The sequence below is a fragment of the Rhipicephalus microplus genome, chromosome X, assembly GCF_043290135.1.
Source record: "Rhipicephalus microplus isolate Deutch F79 chromosome X, USDA_Rmic, whole genome shotgun sequence".
NCBI classification, from domain to species: Eukaryota; Metazoa; Arthropoda; class Arachnida; order Ixodida; family Ixodidae; genus Rhipicephalus; species Rhipicephalus microplus.
In genome coordinates, this window is record NC_134710.1 from 31,286,268 (window position 1) to 31,308,531 (window position 22,264).

The 22,264-nt window shown below is 46.1% G+C and overlaps 1 protein-coding gene across 4 annotated transcripts in view; it reads left to right on the forward strand.

The window, feature by feature from the left end:
• The window catches only part of LOC119175769 (M-phase inducer phosphatase 1-B), a 157,930-nt gene that overhangs the window by 98,203 nt on the left and 37,463 nt on the right, over positions 1-22,264 (forward strand). For 3 of the 4 annotated variants that reach the window (XM_075876141.1, XM_075876142.1, XM_075876143.1), the window contains 4 exons: positions 524-634; positions 1,791-1,817; positions 4,091-4,255; positions 13,710-13,886. In XM_075876141.1, coding sequence (XP_075732256.1) covers positions 524-634; positions 1,791-1,817; positions 4,091-4,255; positions 13,710-13,886 — 480 coding nt within the window. The remainder of the gene's footprint in view (positions 1-523; positions 635-1,790; positions 1,818-4,090; positions 4,256-13,709; positions 13,887-22,264) is intronic. The other variant, XM_075876144.1, reaches the window with a different exon arrangement.

A 22,264-nucleotide genomic window follows, 5' to 3' on the forward strand; every position in this document is an offset into this window, starting at 1 on the left:
AAATAAGTAGGCAAAAGTGGTGGTTCTGCATGGGCGTTTGTTGTCAGACATGATGGTATGAACATCTGTTTTATGTAGGGTGGTGTGTTCATAATCAAAGCACTGATGAAGGTCCACCCTCTTGCTCTCCATGCTCTTCAATTAGTCCTCTGCAGTGGCTCAGACGTAACATTCCGCTGCAGAGTGATGAAGTGGGTCTGATACTTGGCTGCAGTGGCCACATTTCTGTGTGTGAAGAGCAAAAATGACAGTTTACTTAGATTTAAATGCACCCATAATAAACCCATGTGGTTGAAGTTAACAGAAACGCTCCTATTATGACATCTGAATGCCCACTGTGCAGGTTCTATATATTGATCCCCATTCCCCTTTTTTATTCTTTTTGTTTTAACAATAGTCTTGTGCAGATGTCATTGCAGGGCTTTGTTAATTTCTGTAAGTTTGCTCAGTGCAAAATGCACCAGATCTGTGCATTCACAGATTGAGCTTGCTTTGTTGATCAAAGGACATGTTATGTATGTAGAGTGCATCCTGGGATGGCCTCCAGGAATTGGAAGGAGCAAGTGCTCTGGATTTTATCTCTACTGGTGACAGTGACGACGGTTTTGTGTCAAGTCTTGAGGACTGCTTTTTGGTAAGTGGCTTTGCCAGTGATCCTGTCATCGCTAGGCAACTGATGCACTAGAGTTTCTTTCTATGCTGGCCATCCTCTGTGCTTCAAGCAATATGTAAGAGAGGCGGTGAAAATTTAAAGCTCGCTGCAGACTCTTTGGCCAAGTCTCTTGCTTTATTGCCATCAGTCAAAACTAAAAGCTACAGCACACTATGAGTGAACATATGACAGTGCTTACAGAGGGTGCCAAATTAAATTTCCTCAATCACTGAAAAAAAAAATATATATATATATATATATATATATATATATATATATATATATATTCTGAAAAAAGCATGATGCACTTGCATTCAAAGATTCTGCAGGCATGGATATGTGGACTATTGAAGGTACGAAATGTGCAGTCATTTTGTTTGGAGCGTTGTATGCTAATATGGTATTCCTTTGGTCGTTCTAGTAAGGTATTCTCTTACTACTGTATGCTGTGTAGTTACACAACCTTACGCTAAACCTTTGCTAGCGAAGGGAATTCGCTAAATGGAAATGGATTATCTCCCTGTGATGTGTTTTTGTTGCAAGTTTTGCTATGCGCTATAAGCCTACCTTACCTTAGGCAACCCGGAGTATCCTTGCTACAAAAATTGTGATGCTGAAATCGGTCATTTTTTGGGGCAGAAGTGTTGGGAAACTTTGACGAAATTCAGAAGTGGAAAGTTTGATTGTTTGCCATTTGATTTTGAGAAACATGCATACAAATGGTTTGTGATAGCTCTCTGCGATGTCCTCATCCTCATTGGCCTTTGCCATCCATTGTTCACATTCTCAGTTAAGAGTAATGACTGGATGTCTGTCACATGAATAGGGCCAGTGTTTACCATGAGGTTCCCATTGTATTTTTTTGTTCATGACCATAGGTTTAAACATTTTCATGTGCTACTCTCTTCTAGTGTGTTCACCATGCAACTAAGCCTGCATGTTGACTACATAAGTGAGTTGTAGGTGGCATCTAGTTTAGGCTAGATGCATCATGTTATCATCTTTTATTGAAAGATGGAAAGTCTTTGGCTGCTGCTAGTTGTAAAATGCAAGAGCTATGTCTGTTCTGGATTTTGTTTGTAGGGCTGCCAACTCTGTATCATGCACACTCTTAGGATTGTATTTTTTATTTTCTAAGAATTTTCCAGGGCCAAGCAAAATGAATGTAAGCACTCACCTCTTCTTTTTTTAAAGACTACGTTATGTGTTTAATTTTCCGAAATTCCTTAATATTTCAGCATTTAGTTTTCGAACCAAAAGTTGTAGGGCACTATCTATAGTGTATTTAAATATTTTTCTTTCTTTTTTTGTAAGGAAGAGGTCTTTTTCCTGCAGTGGACATGAAATAGGCTGAAAATAGACTGTACTGTCTCGTTCAAATGCTGCCAAAAAGCTAGCACCTTTTTTATAAAGCTGCATGACGTACCGGCAGCACTGTGCAATACGCATTTAGTGATTTACTGATATTACGTGGCCTGTTCAGTAACATTGCAAGCATTTTATCTGGGCACATTTTTGAGTGTTTAACTTTGACTGCGGCTGGAAATCGAGATTTCTCAAGAGGAAGGGTGCATGGAGTTCTGTGTGAAATTTTGTTTTCTTACATCCTGTGCAGCCATTTCATAATTTGCAGACAATAGCAGCAATGTCTTTGCTTCTGATGCCCAAACATGATGAGTTGCCCCTTAAAAGGAGGCTGCCTACAGGTTTTAAAGGAGAAAATTCAAAGATATAAAAAGAATTTCAAGGGCACATGGCATGTTTTCGAGGACTGAAAAACTGCATTCAAATGAGGATTTTATTTGTTTACTTTAACAAATTCCAATCAAATTATTACACTTATACAGTTAAAACTCGATTTAGCAAAGTCATCACCATGCTGAAATTGTTTTGTTAAATCAAGAAGTTTGTAAAATTGAAAGAGGTTTTTCAGTCCTTTGAAACTTAAAGTTGTAACATTGAGGCACCCAAAATCTACCATGGCATTCTTTTTGCTGCTAACCCACATGTGCTCATGTGAAATGTCTGTTTGTGAGTCCTGAACATTGATGCCTACATATGTGGTCCGGGTGGTGAAGACCAGGTAGGCAGTCACATGAAATACGACTTGCAGTCAAAATGTAAAGCAGAGGAAAATGCAGTTATTATGTGAGCTGGGTGAGCAAGAAAGTTCAAGGAGATAACCTCTTGCATAAATAATGAAATAACCTGATCACATTGTAGGGTTCCTGTAGTAATATTATCAGGAACAATAAACCCCTACCTTCTGTTGCACAGTCTTGTAAATTACAGGGCAACTGTTTAGTCCACAGTCCCATACATGTGGGTTTGTAACTGTTAGTGACAGAGGTTTCCATGCAATAGTGTTAGTGTCTGCACTTCAAGAAAAATGTCATCTGTGTAATAAATAAAGAAAGTAGAACCTATTTTTACTAATTTATTTCAGAACAACTTTGTTATGACGGTTTTAATTGGAAGTTTGTTTTGTAATTCGGGTTGACAACGTCATTGGAAATAAGCACCTGTCGGGAATGCAAATTTGTTCCTTAGATTGGAATTGGGTAAAATCAAGTTTTAACTGTATTATTCTACTGTAGGAAAGTCTAACCCTGATGCTATCTAAAGCAGTTTTCAACACACAATTGTTTAGGACAAGTGCTGAGACTTCTTTAGTATTAGCAAGGCCTGACATTTGCACTATGTGCTAACCACAAGCACCACTTGCTTGGCTGGGAAAAAAGCAGCAATAATGCAAAAGACAAGAGTAACGTCGTTAGGAGGTAAGTGGAGAGAGACAATATACACAATTAAGAAGGGAAATGAACATAAGAAACAAATATAATACATTGAGGCTCACATGGTGTATGTTTTCTGAAATGGAAAGCACGGCGTCCTGTGGATTTCGGACTGCAGTTGTCCTAAAATTCAAAGGTTTTCAAGGTTGGAATAAAATTTCCAAACTTGAAAGGTTCTCAAGGATCTTGAAGGTCTGAAAGTTGTATTCTGACCTTTAAAACCCTAGAATTCAGGATTACAGCCGTCTAAACTGCCCAGTACAACCTAGTTTCCTTTTCAGAAACATACAACATGTGAGTTTGCGTGTATTATGTTTGTTTGTTTCGTGTTTTAATGTTAATTTTCCTTCTTAAGCCATTGGTGCATGTTGTCTCTCTCCGCTTACCTCCTAATGACTTCACCCTTGTCTTCTGTATTAATGCTCCTTTTTTCCCTGTCAAGCAAGTGATGCTTCTAGTCAGCTTGAGATACCTTTCAAACTCTAGGGTTTCGAAGGTTTTAAAGGACCTGTATGAACCCTGCTTCTGGTACTAAAGCATTATTGTGCGGGACCTATATTATAAAAAACTGGCTAATACTTGTGCTCAGCCAGTTTTTGTTGCATAACAGTTTTTAATACTGACTGCATCTACTTTTTGACAGGAACGAGTGCCCGATCTACCAGAGTCCTTCCAGAAGCTCTTAGACTCGCCTCTCACCCTTGGGCGTTCGCCAACTTTTTGCACCACCGACAAAGAAAACGTGCCAAATATCGACAGCGACTCGGCTGACGATGTTACCAAGTTGTCTTGCTCTTCTGCAGAAGAGGTAGGTTGCTTGCTCATCTTGTTGCTTTGCGTACTTGATGCTATGAAAACAAATTTCAAACAGCAAAAAAATGATTGCTGCCGTGGCAGAGTGGCTACAAACTCGGGCTTCTGAAGCCTGCCCTGCACAAGCATTTTTAGAAGAGAGATTGAAGCCATTCTGTGGGATTTTGTGCTGTAATTCGCCACACATGTTCTGTGAATGGCAATTATGCACAGCCAAAGTCTCACTACAGCCACAGCATATCTGACCACTATTGTTGGTTCTCTCCAGAAATAGTCATACAGGCTACAGCCAATTGTGTCACATTGATAAGTGTGTAGCAGAGATAACTGATTTGCAAGTGAGTTTTAACTCACTTGGATCCTGTGATCAACATGAGAACATGCGTGTCCACTTCACGCTTTGCCATGCATAGAGATGCATAGGCTCACGATTTACAACCAAAACATGCATGCTGTAGTGGGTGCCATCTGCAGCTCGCAGTGATAACGAAGGTTCGTGCTCAAGTGAAACCGAGAAGTCGGTCTTTCTGAAATGCCATCAGGTGAAAAGTGGATGAAAGATTGGTTCAATGTTGGCAGTAGAAAGTGTCAGTGACTGAATGGTTTTCGGCTGAATTTTGATTATACTACTATGTCTAATCCTTTTAGGCCACAGTTCTAGACAACTGTAGTTTGAGAAGATTTTCATGCAGGAAGCGAAACACACACGAGTCAGCGCAGTGAATGCATACGCAAAAATGTGTGTCGAGGTTGATGTGATGTGATGTCGGTATGACAAAAACTTGTCTGGTTATGAACGCTCATTGTCATAGGAAAAGATATTGTGAACAAGGCCCCTGTGTGGGAACCAAAACGTTTTTTATTTTGAAGTTCTTTTGTTTTTGGTCGGTGTCTTCCTTACCTTTGATTGATTGATATGTGGGGCTTAACGTCCCAAAACCACCATTTGATTATGAGAGACGTCGTCTTCCTTACCTTTGACGATAAAATAAGGTGACTTAAGAGGATTGCTGTAGTAGCAACCTCTGCTGCATAGTTGCTTGCATGGGCGTCAGCAGGGGGGTATAAAAGGGGCACTTGCCCCCTTCAAGCCACACCAGCACATGCCATTGCCTAAGCTACAACAGTGCTCTTCCCCTCCCCAACCCAAGAAGCAAGAAGCAAGTTTCGCCCGATTTCGTGAAACTCCAGATCTTCCTAAGCTCTGGCGACACCCCCTTATGAACGAGCCAACAGTACGAAAAAGTCAAATCCACCCCTCAGCGCGCTGCGTTTCATTGCTTACGATGGAACCAGTCATCGCACCAAGGACGGTCTACTAAGTCAGGCGGTGTTTTCAAACCAGAGGCATCTTCTTTCATTTGTTGGTCGTTCCGCTGAGCGCAGAAGTGCACCCTCTCAAGACTGGGAACTGGACATGCAAGAGACGCCCATCAACTAAGCTCTCTCAAGTGGTGCTCGTCAACGAGAACACTGTCTGCGTCCCACAAGAGCGGGGAATGCTCCCAAATGCACCGCAAGGAACGTGTACCGGCATGCCAGTGACATGTAGTCCGCATCGCACACGAACGATGTGACATGTAGTCGACGTTTCAGGAGAAGCGTGTGCACAAACAGAGTGGGATAAAAAGGGCTTGACAGTTACATAGGCACCATCTCAGTCACGAGTTGAACTCGGGCCTTCTCAGAATCAACGAGTTTATATTTGAGTTCACGCGTCTATCATTTTCATCGACAGACGCCCGCGGCGAATATAGAGTCCGCCTACCACTTTTACTCTTGCCGAGGAGCAGTGCTCACGCCGCAACGGCAGCGAGCGCACGGTTCATCTACCACTTTTATCGCGCAAACTACACACACACACACGCAGAAATAAAGGTTGTGTCACCATGCGGCTTCTATAAGAGAGGTTTATAATAGCGCCACGAGCCCTTGCGGTGTGGTCGCTTGCGGTGCAATCGAATGCGAGCCGCTGCTCGCATTCGCAGCTTGGCTGCAGGAAATTCGAAATAGCATGCGGCGATCGCAGCCCACGAGGCCCGCGAAGTGCTGTGCGTAGCTTCTGTGCATTTGGGTTAGCAGTTGTGGCGAAAGTCTCTAGACTTTTACGGGGAGCAAACGCTAATTTAAAACTCATATGGCGCCCGCAACTAAAGCAATGCCTGGAACACCTGCGAACGTCATTCTAAACTTCCCAGTGTCTCGTATTCAATTTTACCGCGCTCGCGACATATCCAATCACAGCCGCGTTTCTGACAAGATGCGAGCGCCCCTGGTGACCACCTGTCCTGACATTTATCCGCAATACTTGATAGAAGCGAAACGAGCAGCACGCAAGTGCTACGTGGGCAGCCTTGCTGCCTTCGAGAGTGGAAACTTCCATGCTGCAGGTGGAATGAAATGACCTATGTGAAAGAGGACGTATGCCCACGGACACGCCTGTGGGAGGCCCATGTTACGTCGGCAAAAATACAGCACGACAATCATCCTGACGTGCTCGCACGTGATGTTTCTTTAATAACCGCCGCAAATGTCCCACGTGTGTTTCCAACGCCACGTGCGTTTGTGTAGGCATTTTCATCAACGCTGCTATCACGCGCTCTGCACTGTCTTCATGCCATGGCAACCGCAATCGAGCTTGTAGCAAACTCTGCTGCTCGAAAAGCTAGGGTCATCCTAGCTAGTCAGCCTGTGCTAGTGTAATCATTTTAAGATTTCAGCCTATATGCACAAGACTCTTCTGAAATTCACCGTTCTTGTGGAGTGATCACACACGGCGTCAGCTCCATCATTGAAACTACGTACGCTGACCCGTGTGTATAGAAAGGTGCTTTAGAATCTCCACGCAATAAAAAAGAGCAACACAAAAGCAAAGCTAATAAAATACTTCTCTTTATACGCATTATACGGAAAAAGATGTCCACAAGCGCTCGGAACGGGGCAAATATTGAAATTGTAAATATCGAAAACATACTATCGATGTGGATAGGCGCGGTCACGAAAGTGTTAAGGCAAAATAAATTGCACAGTTTATGCAGAGAGCTCAATTATGTCCGTAAATGACCCTTAGGACTTGGGTCTACTGGCCCAGTGCATTTGTACAAAATCATCAAAATCGTTTCAGGGTTCCTTGAAGTTTTAAGCTTGAAGCACATTCCTATGGCAAAGGATAAATTTATGAGCATCTCAACCTAATTTTAATTTGCCTTGCACACGGAGCTAACAGGCGGAACTTATAGTTTCCCAATTTTTTTTCATAGTAAAAACCTGTTCATAGTACTATTCAGATTTATGCAGCTAGCTGCCATCTGATATTGGGTGACAATAGCCCAGATGTGCCAACCATTGTGCAAACATTTTAGGCCATGAACAGAGTTACACTGAAAGGTTCGGTGGCCTTGCCATTCTTCTTTAATTTGGCCCTCTTCAAACATTCCCACCTCCTAGACACTGTCCCAGGGATACACCATGCTTATCTGCAGATTATGTGGGCAAGAGGTGTGAGCAAACGGGACTGTTTTCAGGAGGCTGTGAACATCATTGAATGTTACCTTGACACCTGCAGGCTTCAATGGTTTCCAGAAAAATTGGAACTGCTAAACAGGTCCCGAAGCTACCCTTGATCTTAGTGAAAAACCGTGCACAGGAAATAGCAGACACTGCTTTGAACAGCTCAGACAAATATTGCAGCCGTGAATGGCAAGGAAAGTTCATAAGCGTAGCCCAAAGTTGCCACTTTCTCAAGCACCCTTTCTTCATTCAGAGGCGTGTACTCATGCTCTTCAGAGTGTGGTCACGCTGATTTTTGTTGTGCCACAGATTACTGCGATTGGCAGGTAGCCGACATAAACCAAGGGCCAGATGTGCGCTTCTTGCCACACGGTATATCTACATGCCAGGAATTATGCTCTATAGTATGCAAAAGTTTGCAGTAGCCACACTAGCAGGCACCAGAATGGCTGTGGGAGAGAGTGTTCGCATTTAGTTGCATGTGCTCAAGATCATCACATAGCTTCTTCCTTTGTCATCTCTTCTGTCTGGCTCATCAGAATGAGAAAAGAGAAACACTTGTCAAGCATGCAACAAATCCTGCAACTTGTTTTAACAGATTCAAAAAATTTTTGTTGCCATCAAATCATCAGGCAATAAACTTTGATACTGAGGTCATTCAATGACTACTTTGAAAAGTGGTTTGGCACTCTTTTACTACTTTGAGCATACACCCGGGCTGACCACCAAGCCACGAGGTGCTGATCCTGCAAGTCTACAGGGCATCATAGTGCCAATGGTTGGCTTGTTTCAAATACTCAGACTACACATACATTAGGATCGGTCCAGCTCCACCACACTACCCTGGCTGCAGAAAACAGTGACACAGCTCACCCATCTTACCAACAATGCCAGCCGTCGTCCGCGTCTCTCTGGCATTGTCGGCTTGCCCACTTTGGACGTTTGTGACCACACCTCTTCCAGTTCACGGAACGGACTCTGGACGGCGCACTCATAATCACTCACCCTCATTCAATGGTGGCCAACCACTACAATGGTCTCAAGAACCGTGCCACCTTAAGACTTTTTCAAGCCCTGCTGTAAAGCTTTATAAATTACGGAACTCGGCCTTGAAGGGATACAACAAAAATTGAAAAAAAAAAAACTGACATAACTTCAGAATTCTTTTTGGAAGATGCGACTGTTCGATAAACACAGTTAATTTCCCATATTTTTGAACAGCTGGCTGTATTTTTTATGGATTGTGAATGTGCAGCAGTTGCACATGAGCGCCAGCCATGACGTCACAATTGCCAAGGCACATGCAGGGTGCACGTGTTCCTAACCTCTTCCTTTTTTCTTCATCTCTCCTTTCATCCCACTCTCCCCCTTCCAATAATGCACTGATACTTTACCCAAGCTGGGAGCATTGTTTGCTACCAGTGCGTTCATAGTGATTCTAAGAACTGTAGGGGAAGCTCAGTGGTTGGAGAGACAGGGGCGATGGCTTGCATTGTTGGCTCGCCTGCTTCGGGCATTTGTGACAACACCTTTGCTAGTTCATGGAGCAGGGGTTGGACGGGGCAGTTTGTGAAAAATGCAATAAATTCATTATTTCCCTGTAGTTTTTACCTGGAATGAAGGTTGTCTCTATTGATTTGAGAACCAAATCTTTCAAAGTGAGTGAAAATCTGAAGCAGAAAAGTTTTGTTCAGTATCCGTTTAAGTTACTGATGCAGAAAGCCACAAAGCTTGCCCTTAGACTACTATCAGCTGGCTCTACTGACCGACTACTTCAAATCGTCGTTCACAACGCTTAGAAAGAACTTACTGAAACACGTAATTACTTTGTCGAGAGACTCTAGCTCTCACACACATGCCCAGCAGTCCTCTGATGCATTGGATACCTAGCCGTCCTAGAACCCAAGGACCCAAGTCTGAACCCAAGTCTGAACCCAAGTCTGAACCCAAGTCTGAACCCAAGTCTGAACCTTACTTGGGTAAACAATAACAGGTGCATCTGTCGTAATGACCCAAACATGCAATATGTGGATGCAGCCAAGTATCCAGGACAAAACGCCTTCGTGTTCAGCATCAGACTACAAGTGTACAGCACTGGCATTCGCAAGTATTCTTGCCGAATTCACGAACACAGTCGAAGAGGGCATTATATCTATAGAAGCAAAGGTCCTACAGTTGTCAACACCTCCCAAGTGGCAGCATGCAACTACAGTAGACTCATTTCATGAACCCTGAATAGACCGGGAAAATGTGTTCCATTTAACAGTTCTGTTTACTGAGAGGCGAACTACGTAGCAGTATTCATCTACGAAACCGATCATATCTGAGGTAGTAGTTTCATTTAAGCACAGGGTTCATGCGGTTCCTTGAAACCCTTGAAAATCCTTGGATTAGGAAAGTATTTCAAGGCCTTGAAAGTGCTAGAATTTTCGAAAATTTTTGAAAATCCTTGAATTTTTTTTTTTATAAACATTGTTGCACATGTCACAGGAAAAAGCAGGAGGATAAGGAACAGAAAAAGATGTCATTTTGGAGGAGATGGAAATGTTAACAAAAAAGAAGAAACTAAAAGCTGCCCGTAACGAATTAACAGCTATAGCAGACTTGTATGCAGAGAAAGCAGAGGCAGCTGGTGACTTGACATGCACCATCAAGCCAAATGCCCTTAGGAGGACTGCCAAGACTAAGCAGCAGGAGGCAGTGGAAATTCATATGAAAATTCAAGAGTAGTGATTACTAGAATACTGAAATTCAGGAACACTGAAAGTGGTTATCCGTGATTCCAAGGAACTATTATCGAAAGTTCTCTAGAAAGAAATTGTTAATACAGCCATATTTTCAATGTTTGCTCCAGTCCTTGAATATTCACAGATTTAGCCTTGAAAGTCCTTGAAAACCTTTGAATTTTTGTCCTGTAAGGAAGCATGAACCATGAACCAGTGGTTCCGATTAACAGATTTCCTTTTACTGACAGTCCATCATGCATGAAAGGCAGTATCTTCCCCAGAGAAATGAAGATTCTAAAACACAGCAACACTCCTCCCTCCCCCCCCTCCCCCCACACCATTTATGGTTCTGTGACTCCAGGGCCTCAAGGGGAATGAAGTGTCCCGCATTTTGGCCCGCACCAGCACCAACCGTGCCCTGCTGCACAAAGTCGGTCACATCTCGTTTTCTACACTGGTGATATTGCTAGCGGAGGAAACAGGATCCATGCCACTTACCCGCCATGCACTGTTGCAGCTCTACTGGCTTGAATGAAGGTTGAATGCAAACGAAGGCACCAGTTACAAGCAACTACAGAGAAATACACTCGCACACTTTGTTGTGTTGCACCTTTTCCAACTGATGTTACACAGCTGCCCCTCTCTGCATTGTAAGTGCCAAACACTCTGACTCGCCTGTCACTGCAATGTGAAGGAAGCATCGCCTTCTAGTGCCAAGTGCCGCAACCACAAAAAACAAACACGGAGCCACACCTTTTCACTAAGTGTGGGAGGTAGAGATTGCAAAGCTGAAGCTGGTCAACCAGTTCCAACTCTCCTCCTGAGCCCGGTGGATGGTCCAGGCTGTAGGATTCCTGAAAGAAGGAATAAAGGACTCTCGTCCATTTACCGTATTTACTCGCGTAATCCTCGCACTCGCATAATTCTCGCACCCCCCACATCGCCCAAAAAAAATACGATTTCTTTTTTTCCTCAAGTAATTATCGCACCCCTGAAAACTGCTGCAATAATGTCGTCTGATCCTTCTAGCCACTGATGATAGCACACGCCATCTGGCGTCATCTCTTAAGCATCAAGCGTACTATTGCACGGAGATTCAATTCAATTCAAGCCAAGCTGAAGTGACCAGTGCGCGTTGCGGCGTGTTTTGTATGTTGCGTCGGTAACCTTGTCAAGTTATGAGGCGATACTGAAGCTCTACGGCTAATTTCAAGTTGCAAGTGATAGATCATGCACTAAAAAATGGCAACAGGGCCGCTGGTAGGCCCTTCGGAGTCTACGAGTTTTGTGCTCTCTACTGTTGATGGCTGCTGAAAGCCACACAGACGCGTTGGGCCTGCCGTGTGCCTAAAACTGGGATTGATGGTAAACTTTATTTCTCAAGAAGGAAACTGTGGACAATTCTGTCAAATAGCCATCAGCCCAATGCTGAAGTCCCACGCTTACCTTTTGAGGGCTCCTGTTGAGCATTGAACGCTACCGCTACGCCCGCAACGTCCGCAAGCTTTGCATATGTTATTCTAATTCTCGACTATTTGCTTCCACTTTTTGTGTCTCAAATAAATCTTGTCTTGTGTTGAACCTCTGCTTTTATTGTTGAGGTAAGTTTTAATTAGTACTTCTTAAAGCTTGCTGTTAGTTGCTGGTGTGAGAATCCCGATTTGCGGCCACTTCGTTTTCTTTTTCGCTCTGTACGTTTTCGTAGAAAGTTTTCCCCGCCTAATTCTCGCACCCCCCAACTTTTCATCGGTTTTCTGGCAAAAAAAGTGCGAGGATTATGCGAGTAAGTACGGTAGTAACAGTGTATCTGTGAATAAGTGTTTATCACATCTCTTTTACCTTAAAAGCTGCTGTGAAAGAGTTCTAGGCAGCACCTGTGAAAATTGTGTTGTTTGGCTGATGTTATACCCCACATAGGCACCCTATCTAAGGTTTACTTCAGGTGTCACTTATGGTTATCTAATTTAGTTGGAAAAACTTCAAAGAAGGTTGATGTAAATGCTGTAGGAGGGTTCTGTCATCCCTCCGCCCTTGGACTGAAGGGAGTAGGGGAGCTGCAAGATATTGGAGAAAGTTGCCTGGTGGTAGTTCTATTCTGTGGATATTATATTGCTTGAAAAGCACTGAACTTGTGGCAGTATGCTCACTTGTTTGTTTCTGGGTTGTTGTTGTTGTTGTTGTTGTTGTTTTTCAGGAAAAGGTGGTTTAATGCATGTTTAATTCCTGCTGACTTCCAGGTTAATAAGATACTCAAGTTCCAGAAGGACTTGCAGAAAAACAATGGCCTGGCCAAAGCTTATAAGGCATGCCAAATATGTGCACTGAAAATTATGCATTCATATCAGGAAAGCTGCTTAAAAAAATGCAGAGCACTTTAGAGGCCCAGCCTGTCATTCACCCATACATCTCGTGTGGCGTTATCACACTCACAGTAAATCGCCCAATACGGATCATATGCTCGAAACCGGGTTAAAATGAATGGACAAAGTGTAAATTATATAACATACGGAAATAACCAAGTTGTTCGCATGCGTGTACGCGCAGTAAAAAAAGGCTTTGCGTCCACCACAGCGTAATCTTAATAATGAACTAAAAGTCGCCAAAAATGTTTTTAAAAGCTGTGGCCGACTCCAGGGCTCCACAGAGAGGGTGCCATCGCCCCACCGAGCGAGTGTTACTTCTATTTCACGCTTCGCCGTCATTGAGTCGCTGCATCTGAGGGGGTAAACAACTGGACTGACCTCATTGTAAACTATGTGTATCTTAACTGCTGTAAGCAGCAGCAAGTGACTACAGCACAGCAAAATGTAGAGTACGTGTTGCACCCAGAGTTTGCATATCTCCCTAACAAGATTCTACTTGTGCTGGGCGAACTTTACACGCTACCTCAAACATTAGAGTCATTGACGCTTTGGTAAACGGAGCTGTGGGAACTCTATACGAACAAGGATCGCTGGATCCGCAACTACGCAGTTGCTCAGATTTTTCAGTAGTGGAGCTGCTATACGTAACGTTTTATGGTTTGCTGCATGTTGCAACGCTAGTGGTCGAACAACTGATACATGTATTGGTGCCATTGGGCAGGCAAAGTTAATGCTAAAATGGATGTTGCGCTTGATTGGTAGCGGGCCAGAGTGGATAAAACTTCGCGAGTTTGTCCTTTTGGTGGTGTTTGATGCTTTAACAGTTCATTCCACCACATCTTTTGTGCAGGAAACTGCTGCCAACCATGGCGCATCTGGCTTGCTGGAGCCCACGGTTGCAGTGCCCTTCGAATACCTGCAAGGCAGTGTTTTCAAACGCCCAGTGTCACCAGGAGATATAATACGCCTCCCATCTCAGAAGCGCAGCAAGGGCATTCTTTTGCAGAGATTCACAAGCTACACTGAGGTAATCTCCTCTACTGTGTGTGCACTTGTTCCCAGGACTTGAGTTTGCCATTGCTGCTTTTTTTTTGTGTGCGTGTGTGTGTGACATGTATAACATGTGTGCGTTGCCTACAGCAGTCAAGATTACTTCATAATTTCAAAAGCGGCTGTTCATTTTTTATAAATTTTTTTCTTCCACTTTTTTTACAGTTACGCATAGCTGAATGCTTGACTATTCTGGCTTTATGGAAATAGGTTGAAGGATACACTGTTTGTGCAGGTCTACAAGCTCTTTTTGTTGCTTTGGCCCTTTGGAAGTAACCACAAAGTTCGCCTTACCAGAGGTTTTTTTGTTTTTTTTTTTTTTTTGCTTTATGGTTTATGAACCATTTTTAACCAGCTGGGCAAAGGAAGAATGTGCTGCATACTTCTGTGACAAGTTTCCTGTTACAATAATATGCCAAACCAGCATCAAAATGGCTGTGTATGTTTGAGTGCTTGTAAATATGTTCATTAATTAATTGCAAAAAGTGTGGGAAAATGATTACCTGACCAGTGACTTCACCATGAAGCTTCAGTCAAGCAACGATAATTTAACATTCAGAATTTTAGCATTTCAACTTCCAGATACTGTTCACAGGTACTGTGTTCTCGTTATAGAATGGTGTTTCTCTTTCTTATCATATCAGAATTGTTATTCAATAGCCACATTTTCTTTTTATTAGTGAGAAACACAGTAGTACAGTACAGTGTACGCTCATTATAACGGACTCGCATGCAGCAGGCTTTCAGATACCACGGACCATTACTTGGCCTAAGTTCGGTCTGCTCATTAAATTAATGGAACAAAGTTCATTTTTAACCGACCATGATACAACAGACTATCAGCTATGTTGGATGAAATTAGCGGCATTTTTCTTTAAAAATAGGGCACATAAAGTGTACTTTTGCAGTGTTAACCGGGCTGACAACAGGCTTGAACACGTCGCTGTCTGTGCGCGCATCCCTGGGTGATTTTCAGTTGTGAGGACATTGGTGGCTTTTGGCCAAGCCAAGCCTTCAGCCAAGCCAGTTTGAGAGGATGTTGACATGAATGAAACAGAAAAAAAAATGGAAGGGAGCTTGCATAGTGTCAACAAGCCACTTTTTTCCTTGCTTTCGTGCTCATTTCCATGATGCTTCTGTTTCATTTTCTTTTCTTGGTGGACTCATGAGCAAAAAATTTCCACATATCCACGAAATGATGATGAAGCAGCTTGCTCCAGAGGTCAAACCCAGTAAACCGTGGATCCTTTGAACATATTGTTGCGGGTTCGCGGCTATGCAGCTATGCGGGCGGTGCGAAGAAGAAGACGACGACGTTTTTGGGCTGTTCGAAAATACACAACGGCTGCCATCTTGACTGCTGGAGTACTTTTCTACTCTAAAGTAGTAAATACATTCGCAACATTTTGGTGGAGGTGCTGGGTACGACGCAAGACGGAACTTCGAAGCGGACGTGTTCTCGACTGCCCGACCATGGCAACAGAAACCAATTCTGCCGCTCCTGTTTCAGCCGCGACTCCGGCGCAGCCTGTACAGCCGGTCGTATTGACGCAACCGCGCGACCCTGGCAACTTCTGCGGCACCGACCATGTTGACGTTGACGACTGGATTCCGAAGTTCGAGCGGTTTGCAGCAGTGTACCGGTGGGACCCTACGATGATGCTCGCCAACGTTGGCTTCTATCTCTGCGGAACAGCTGGCGCGTGGTTCGAGGCTCATGAAGCGGACATAACCAGCTGGGATACTTGCAAACAGAAGCTTCGTGACCTGTTTGGTAAGGCCGTCGGACGCCAGCGGGCCGCTTCTAAAGAACTCTCTGGTCGGGCACAAACTACGACCGAATCATATGTCACCTACATCCTTGACGTTCTCGCCCTTTGCCATCGTGCCGACCCCAACATGTCCGAGGAAGACAAAGTAAGCCATTTACTTAAAGGCATTGCAGATGATGCTTTTAACATACTGGTTTCCAAAGACTGTTCCACCATTGATGACATCATCAAAGAGTGCCGCCGATTCGAAGAGCTGAAGAGTCGCCGGGTCGCCAAGAATTTCTTGCGTCTTCCGAACACGGCCGCTACGTCATCTTGCGAGGACCTTCAGCCGCCATGCAGTCGACCACATAACAACGAGAGTGTGGTTCGCATCGTTCGTAGAGAAATCGAGGCCGCGTCTCCGTCTTTTCTGACCCGCCCATCTGATGATCGACCAACGATCTCGTTGATCCAACAGGTCGTGAGAGAGGAGCTGGCAAACGTTGGGCTGCAGCCTGTATGTTCGTTGACGGAACCTCGGGTCAGTACCATAGCGCCTTCTCCTGCACCAGAAAGATTCCGCCGCTATCGTGATCCTGCTCAGTGGAGGACACAGGACGACAAGCCTATATGTTTTCATTGTCATGGTGTAGGACACATCTCCCGCTACTGTCGTTTCCGCACGTATCCACCTCGGTCGTTTCCTGGCTATCGACGTGACGACAACCACCGGCCCCTGCAGTACAGCGCTCGTGACGATGGACCGTACAATGGCACTCCTGCGACACCAGTCCGCCGGTCCAGCCGTTCGCCGTCCCCGCATGACCGTCGCTCCAGGTCACCTCAGCACCGCCGCTATTCGTCGCCCCACCCTAGTGGACGCCCTTCTTCGGAAAACTGAGCAATGCAGCTCCCGGAGGTGACGCTGCATTGGACTCCCGACCTGAAAACCCTCTGCTGACCTTGACTACGGACAAAAACCTGCTTGATGTAGAAGTGGATGGCCTTCCTGTTACTGCCCTTATTGACACCGGCGCACATATTTCAATTCTGAGCTCTGACCTCCGTGCACGATTAAACAAGGTCCTTACGCCGCCAGAGTCCCTATTTGTACGTGTCGCTAGTGGAGCGACCCCGGCTGTGCTCGGAATGTGCACCGCGCGTGTGAGATTCGCCGACCGCCAGACGTCCGTTCTATTCCATGTTCTCGCTCACTGTCCACATGACGTCATCCTTGGACTCGATTTTTTGTCCGACCACTCCGCTGTAATTGACTGCTCAGCCGGCGTCGTGCAACTTGACTTGCCTGCGGCCACCGAAGAGTCGAAGATGGTACAGAACAAGCTTTCGTGCGCTGAGTTTGTTCGCCTCCCACCCCAAGCCCTAACTTGTGTCACAGTTGAACCATATCCCAGTGTTCCGGATGGGGATTACGTGGTCTTTCCCTCTCCTGGTGTTTTACTGGCCCGCAACGTTTCCTCCCCGTACACCATATTAACTGTCACAGCGAACAAGACGTGCCTTCCTCTTCTGAACTTCGGACTCAGCCCTCAAATCCTACCACAAGGCATTGTTCTCGCCACTCTTTCACCGTCACACGAGTGCCAGATCTCATCAGTGTCACGTGAACTGGCCACAGTCGCCTCGCCGAACCCGCATAGCACCGACGCAGCCAACTCTACACGGCTCAACAATGTAACTAAGATGATTGCCTCAGACCTGTTGCCGTCTCAGGTCAAAGACCTCACTGATCTTCTCACGAGCTATTCGGACATATTTGACTTTGACGGTAGGCCCATAGGTCAAACATCGCAAGTCAAACATCGCATTAATACCGGTGATGCAGCTCCAATTCACAGGCGTCCCTATCGAGTGTCACCATCAGAGCGCCAAGTTATCCAACAGGAGGTGAATAAGATGCTCACAAAAGGCATCATAGAGCCCTCATCGAGTCCGTGGGCGTCCCCTGTAGTCTTAGTTAAAAAGAAGGACAATACCTGGCGTTTCTGCGTGGACTATCGGCATTTAAACAAGGTCACCAAAAGGGATGTCTACCCGCTTCCTCGTATTGATGATGCCCTGGACTGCCTTCATGGCGCAACCTATTTTTCTTCGATAGACTTACGCTCCGGTTACTGGCAGATCGCCGTGGACGACCTCGACCGGGAGAAGACCGCCTTTGTAACGCCCGACGGTCTCTACCAATTCAAGGTAATGCCGTTTGGCTTGTGCAATGCGCCGGCAACGTTCGAGCGGATGATGGACACGCTTTTGCGCAGCTTTAAATGGTCTATCTGCCTGTGTTATCTGGACGACGTGATTGTGTTTGCCCCAACCTTTAAGTCTCACCTCGAGCGCCTTTCCTCAATTCTTTCAGTATTTCGAGAGGCTGGGCTCCAACTTAATTCTTCGAAATGCCATTTTGGGCATCGCCAAGTTACTATTCTAGGGCATCTCGTTGACTCCTCCGGCATCCGCCCCGATCCCGACAAAGTCCGAGCTGTCCTGGATTTTCCTGTACCGACTTGTGTCAAGGACGTTCGAAGTTTTGTGGGCCTATGCTCATATTTCCGACGATTTGTCAGAAACTTCGCAGAGGTCGCACGCCCCCTCACTGATCTTTTGAAGAAAGATGTACCATTTGAGTGGGGTCCTGATCAAGGCACGGCCTTTTCCCAGCTCATAACACTTCTGACCACGCCACCGATTCTCGCCCACTTCGACCCGTCTGCTCCAACCGAGGTCCGCACTGATGCTAGTGGCTACGGTATTGGCGCGGTTTTAGCCCAGCGTCAATCCGGTCACGATCGAGTTCTTGCGTATGCCAGCCGGCTCCTTTCTCCTGCCGAACGCAATTACTCTATTACGGAACGCGAGTGCCTGGCGCTTGTATGGGCAGTTGGTAAATTCCGCCCCTATTTATATGGCCGGCCTTTCACAGTTACCACTGACCATCACGCTCTATGCTGGCTTTCAGCCCTCAAAGATCCAACGGGGCGCCTTGCTCGTTGGGCTCTGCGCCTCCAGGAATTCACATACACAGTGGTTTACAAGTCTGGCCGTTTACACCAAGACGCCGACTGCCTCTCTCGGTACCCCGTTGACGCTCCAGATCTAGTAACCGACGACGCGTCCATCTGTATTTCCTCGCTCTCTGCTTTCGGCAACATGGGATGTGAGCAACGGCGTGACGCGTCCCTACGCGAGCTAATCGACCGCCTGAACACAGGCTGTACAGACAGTTCGCTTCGCATGTTCGTTGTCATAGACGGCATTTTATACCGCCGCAACATGCACCATGTGGGAAACGAACTACTACTCGTAATACCCACTCATTTGCACTCGACCGTACTTCAGCAACTACATGATGTACCAACGGCTGGCCACCTTGGTGTTGCCAGAACGTACGACCGTGTCCGCCGACGCTTTTTCTGGCCCGGCCTCTACCGTTCTGTACAACGTTATGTTAGGTCTTGTGAGTCGTGCCAACGCCGCAAAAGGCCAGCGGTACACCCCGCCGGGCTCCTTCAACCGATCGACGTACCTGCCGAGCCTTTCTATCGTGTCGGCCTCGACCTGCTGGGCCCTTTCCCTCTTTCTACCGACGGTAACAGGTGGGTCGCCGTCGCCATAGATTACTCGACCCGTTTCGCAATTACGAGACCTCTTCCAAGCAGCTGCGCTACAGATGTCGCCGACTTTTTGATTCAAGACGTCATCTTACATCATGGTGCTCCTCGTCAACTGGTCACCGATCGCGGTCGCTACTTTTTATCTAAGGTAATTGACGATCTACTTCGTTCTTGTGCAACCAAGCACAAGCTTACGACGGCCTACCATCCTCAAACAAACGGCCTCACAGAACGTCTGAATCGCACACTCACTGACATGCTCGCCATGTACGTGTCGACGGATCATCGTGACTGGGACATTGCGCTACCCTTTGTCACTTTCGCTTACAATAGCTCACGCCACGACACTGCTGGATATTCTCCCTTTTACCTTTTGTATGGAAGAGACCCGACATTGCCGTTCGACACGCTTGTACCCAACCCTGCCGACCTGTCCACAGCATATGCTCGCCGCGCTATTAGCACCGCGGAGAAAGCCCGTCAGATTGCCCACCAGCGCCTTTCGGACTCGCAGCTCCGTCAGAAACGTAGCTATGACAGCCACCATCGGGACGTCCACTTTAGTCCAGGTGACCTCGTTCTTCTGTGGACTCCGTCGCGACATGTTGGTCTGGCTGAAAAGCTTCTACCCAAGTATTCCGGACCTTATCGTGTGCTACGGCAGGTAACTGATGTTACCTATGAAATAGCACCTCTAAACCCTTCGATACCTTCCACATCTTCCGACATCGTCCACGTCGCTCGCCTCAAGCCGTACATCTCGTCCAACACCTGCTAACAAGCGCCGGGTCGGCGCTTTTCGCCGCCGGAGGTCGATGTTGCGGGTTCGCGGCTATGCAGCTATGCGGGCGGTGCGAAGAAGAAGACGACGACGTTTTTGGGCTGTTCGAAAATACACAACGGCTGCCATCTTGACTGCTGGAGTACTTTTCTACTCTAAAGTAGTAAATACATTCGCAACAATATGCTCAATCATCATCATATAAAGACGTGACACGAGAATTTTTGTGGTGTGATTATATTTACACATTATTTACACATTATATACACAATGTTTTACAGCGAAAGCTGTTATGAGATCACAACTCAGGTCACACGCAGTTGTCTGTCGCCGCCGCCACCGCTGTTGCCACCGTTGTCCATAACCACATCGCGAGAAATTATAAAAAAAACCTAGCACTGATGACACAGTGGGGCTCAAACCCGGATCCGCTAGATGCCAGCCCAGTACTCTACCACTGAGCTACGCTGCTGTTTGTGACTTGCTGACAAACTTGCTTCAGGCAGGCTTGATGTCAGCAAAACAATCGTGTTAATACGACTTATAAAGCATTTTAAAACAGCGAAAGAACAACCAGTCGTCGCACAATGCGAATAGGGTAACGAGTGGGTTGTCCAATGCTCCAACCCATTACAAAAGCTTGTTCTTTTTCCCCTATTAACTATGGCACATACCCACTTCAACCATAATTTCTCATCGTTGTCAACCACTGCATGATCAATTGGCACAAAATTCCTTGTGTTACGGAGGTTTATTGAGGTACAAAGTGACCTGAAAGATAGCAGCAGCAGCAGGCAAAGCATAGCCAGGTAGCGAACAGCCGAGCGAGCCAGGCGATGGCAATGCGCTTCCGCATGTGTCCATCTTCTTTCTCACAATAACCCACGGTATCGAGAGGTAGCCATCCTGGCGACCTAGAGAGACGTCAGAGGGTCATAATACGGCTTGAGAATGTTAATTTAGACTGTTTCTCGTCCCCGACGACGAAGTTCGGAAGATGGTGTAACGGGTTCAACCACATAATTAACAGGAGAGGTCTGCGCAACCATGCGGTAGGGTCCGTGATACTTCGGAAGAGCTAAGACGAAAAGTCAGGAACAGCAACTGGCGGGACCCAAAGCCACTTGAGAGAGTTGACTGTGAAAAGGTCAGGAAGGATGTCGGAATAGTGACGCTGTTTTTGGCGACACTGTTGGTCGCAGGTGAAAGAACAGGTTATTTGTCGGCATTTTTCGGCGTGGTGAGCCACCGCAGACACAGTCTGGTAGTCTTCAACGTCTGGATGATACGGCAGAATCGTATGAATGGTGCTAGTGGGTTCACGGCCGTATAGCAAGAAGAATGGTGAAACACCGGTGGTTGCTTGGGAGGCGGTATTGTAGACGAATGTGACAATCGGAAGAACAAAATCCCAATTGCAGTAGTCTGACGCAACGTACATCGACAACATGTCACCAAGAGTTAGGTTAAATTGTTCTGTTAATTTGTTTGTCTGTGGGCGATATGCGGTAGTGGTGCGGTAAATAATTTTGCATTCGGATAGGAGTGATTGCAACACGTCTGAGAGAAATACATGGCCGCGATCACTGAGCAGTTCACGAGGGGTGCCATGGCGGAGAACAAAGCTGCGTAGAACAAACGAGGAAACGTCCTTGGCTGTTGCGGCAGGCAATGCAGGGGTTTCGGCGTATATTTCAAGTGATCCACGGCGACGACAATTCAGCGATTTCCAGCGCCAGTGCATGGGAGACGCCCGTACAAGTCAATGCCGACGCGATCAAATGGGTGGGCTGGGCAGGGAAGCGGCTGGAGAGGTGCGAGACTGGTTTGCGTCCTTGGCAGGCGAGGCATGAGCCGACATATTTGCAGACGAAGCTGTACATTCCGCGCCAATAATAGGGTAGGCCAAGGCGCATGTACGTCTTGAACACGCCACCGTGGCCACACTGAGGGTCATTGTGTAAAGCGGAGCAGAGATTGCGACGATGGCAGGGCACGACCAATAACCATGTGCGGCCATTGTTGTGGCAGTTACGGCGGTATAAAAGACCATTGTGGATAGTGTAATGCTGCACTTGGCGGCGTAGCGCTCGTGGAGCCAAAGTGGTCATGGGGCATGACAAAACGTTTAGAATTGTGGCGATCCAAAGGTCATTTCGTTGCCCTGAGGCCATGTCCAAGATGACGA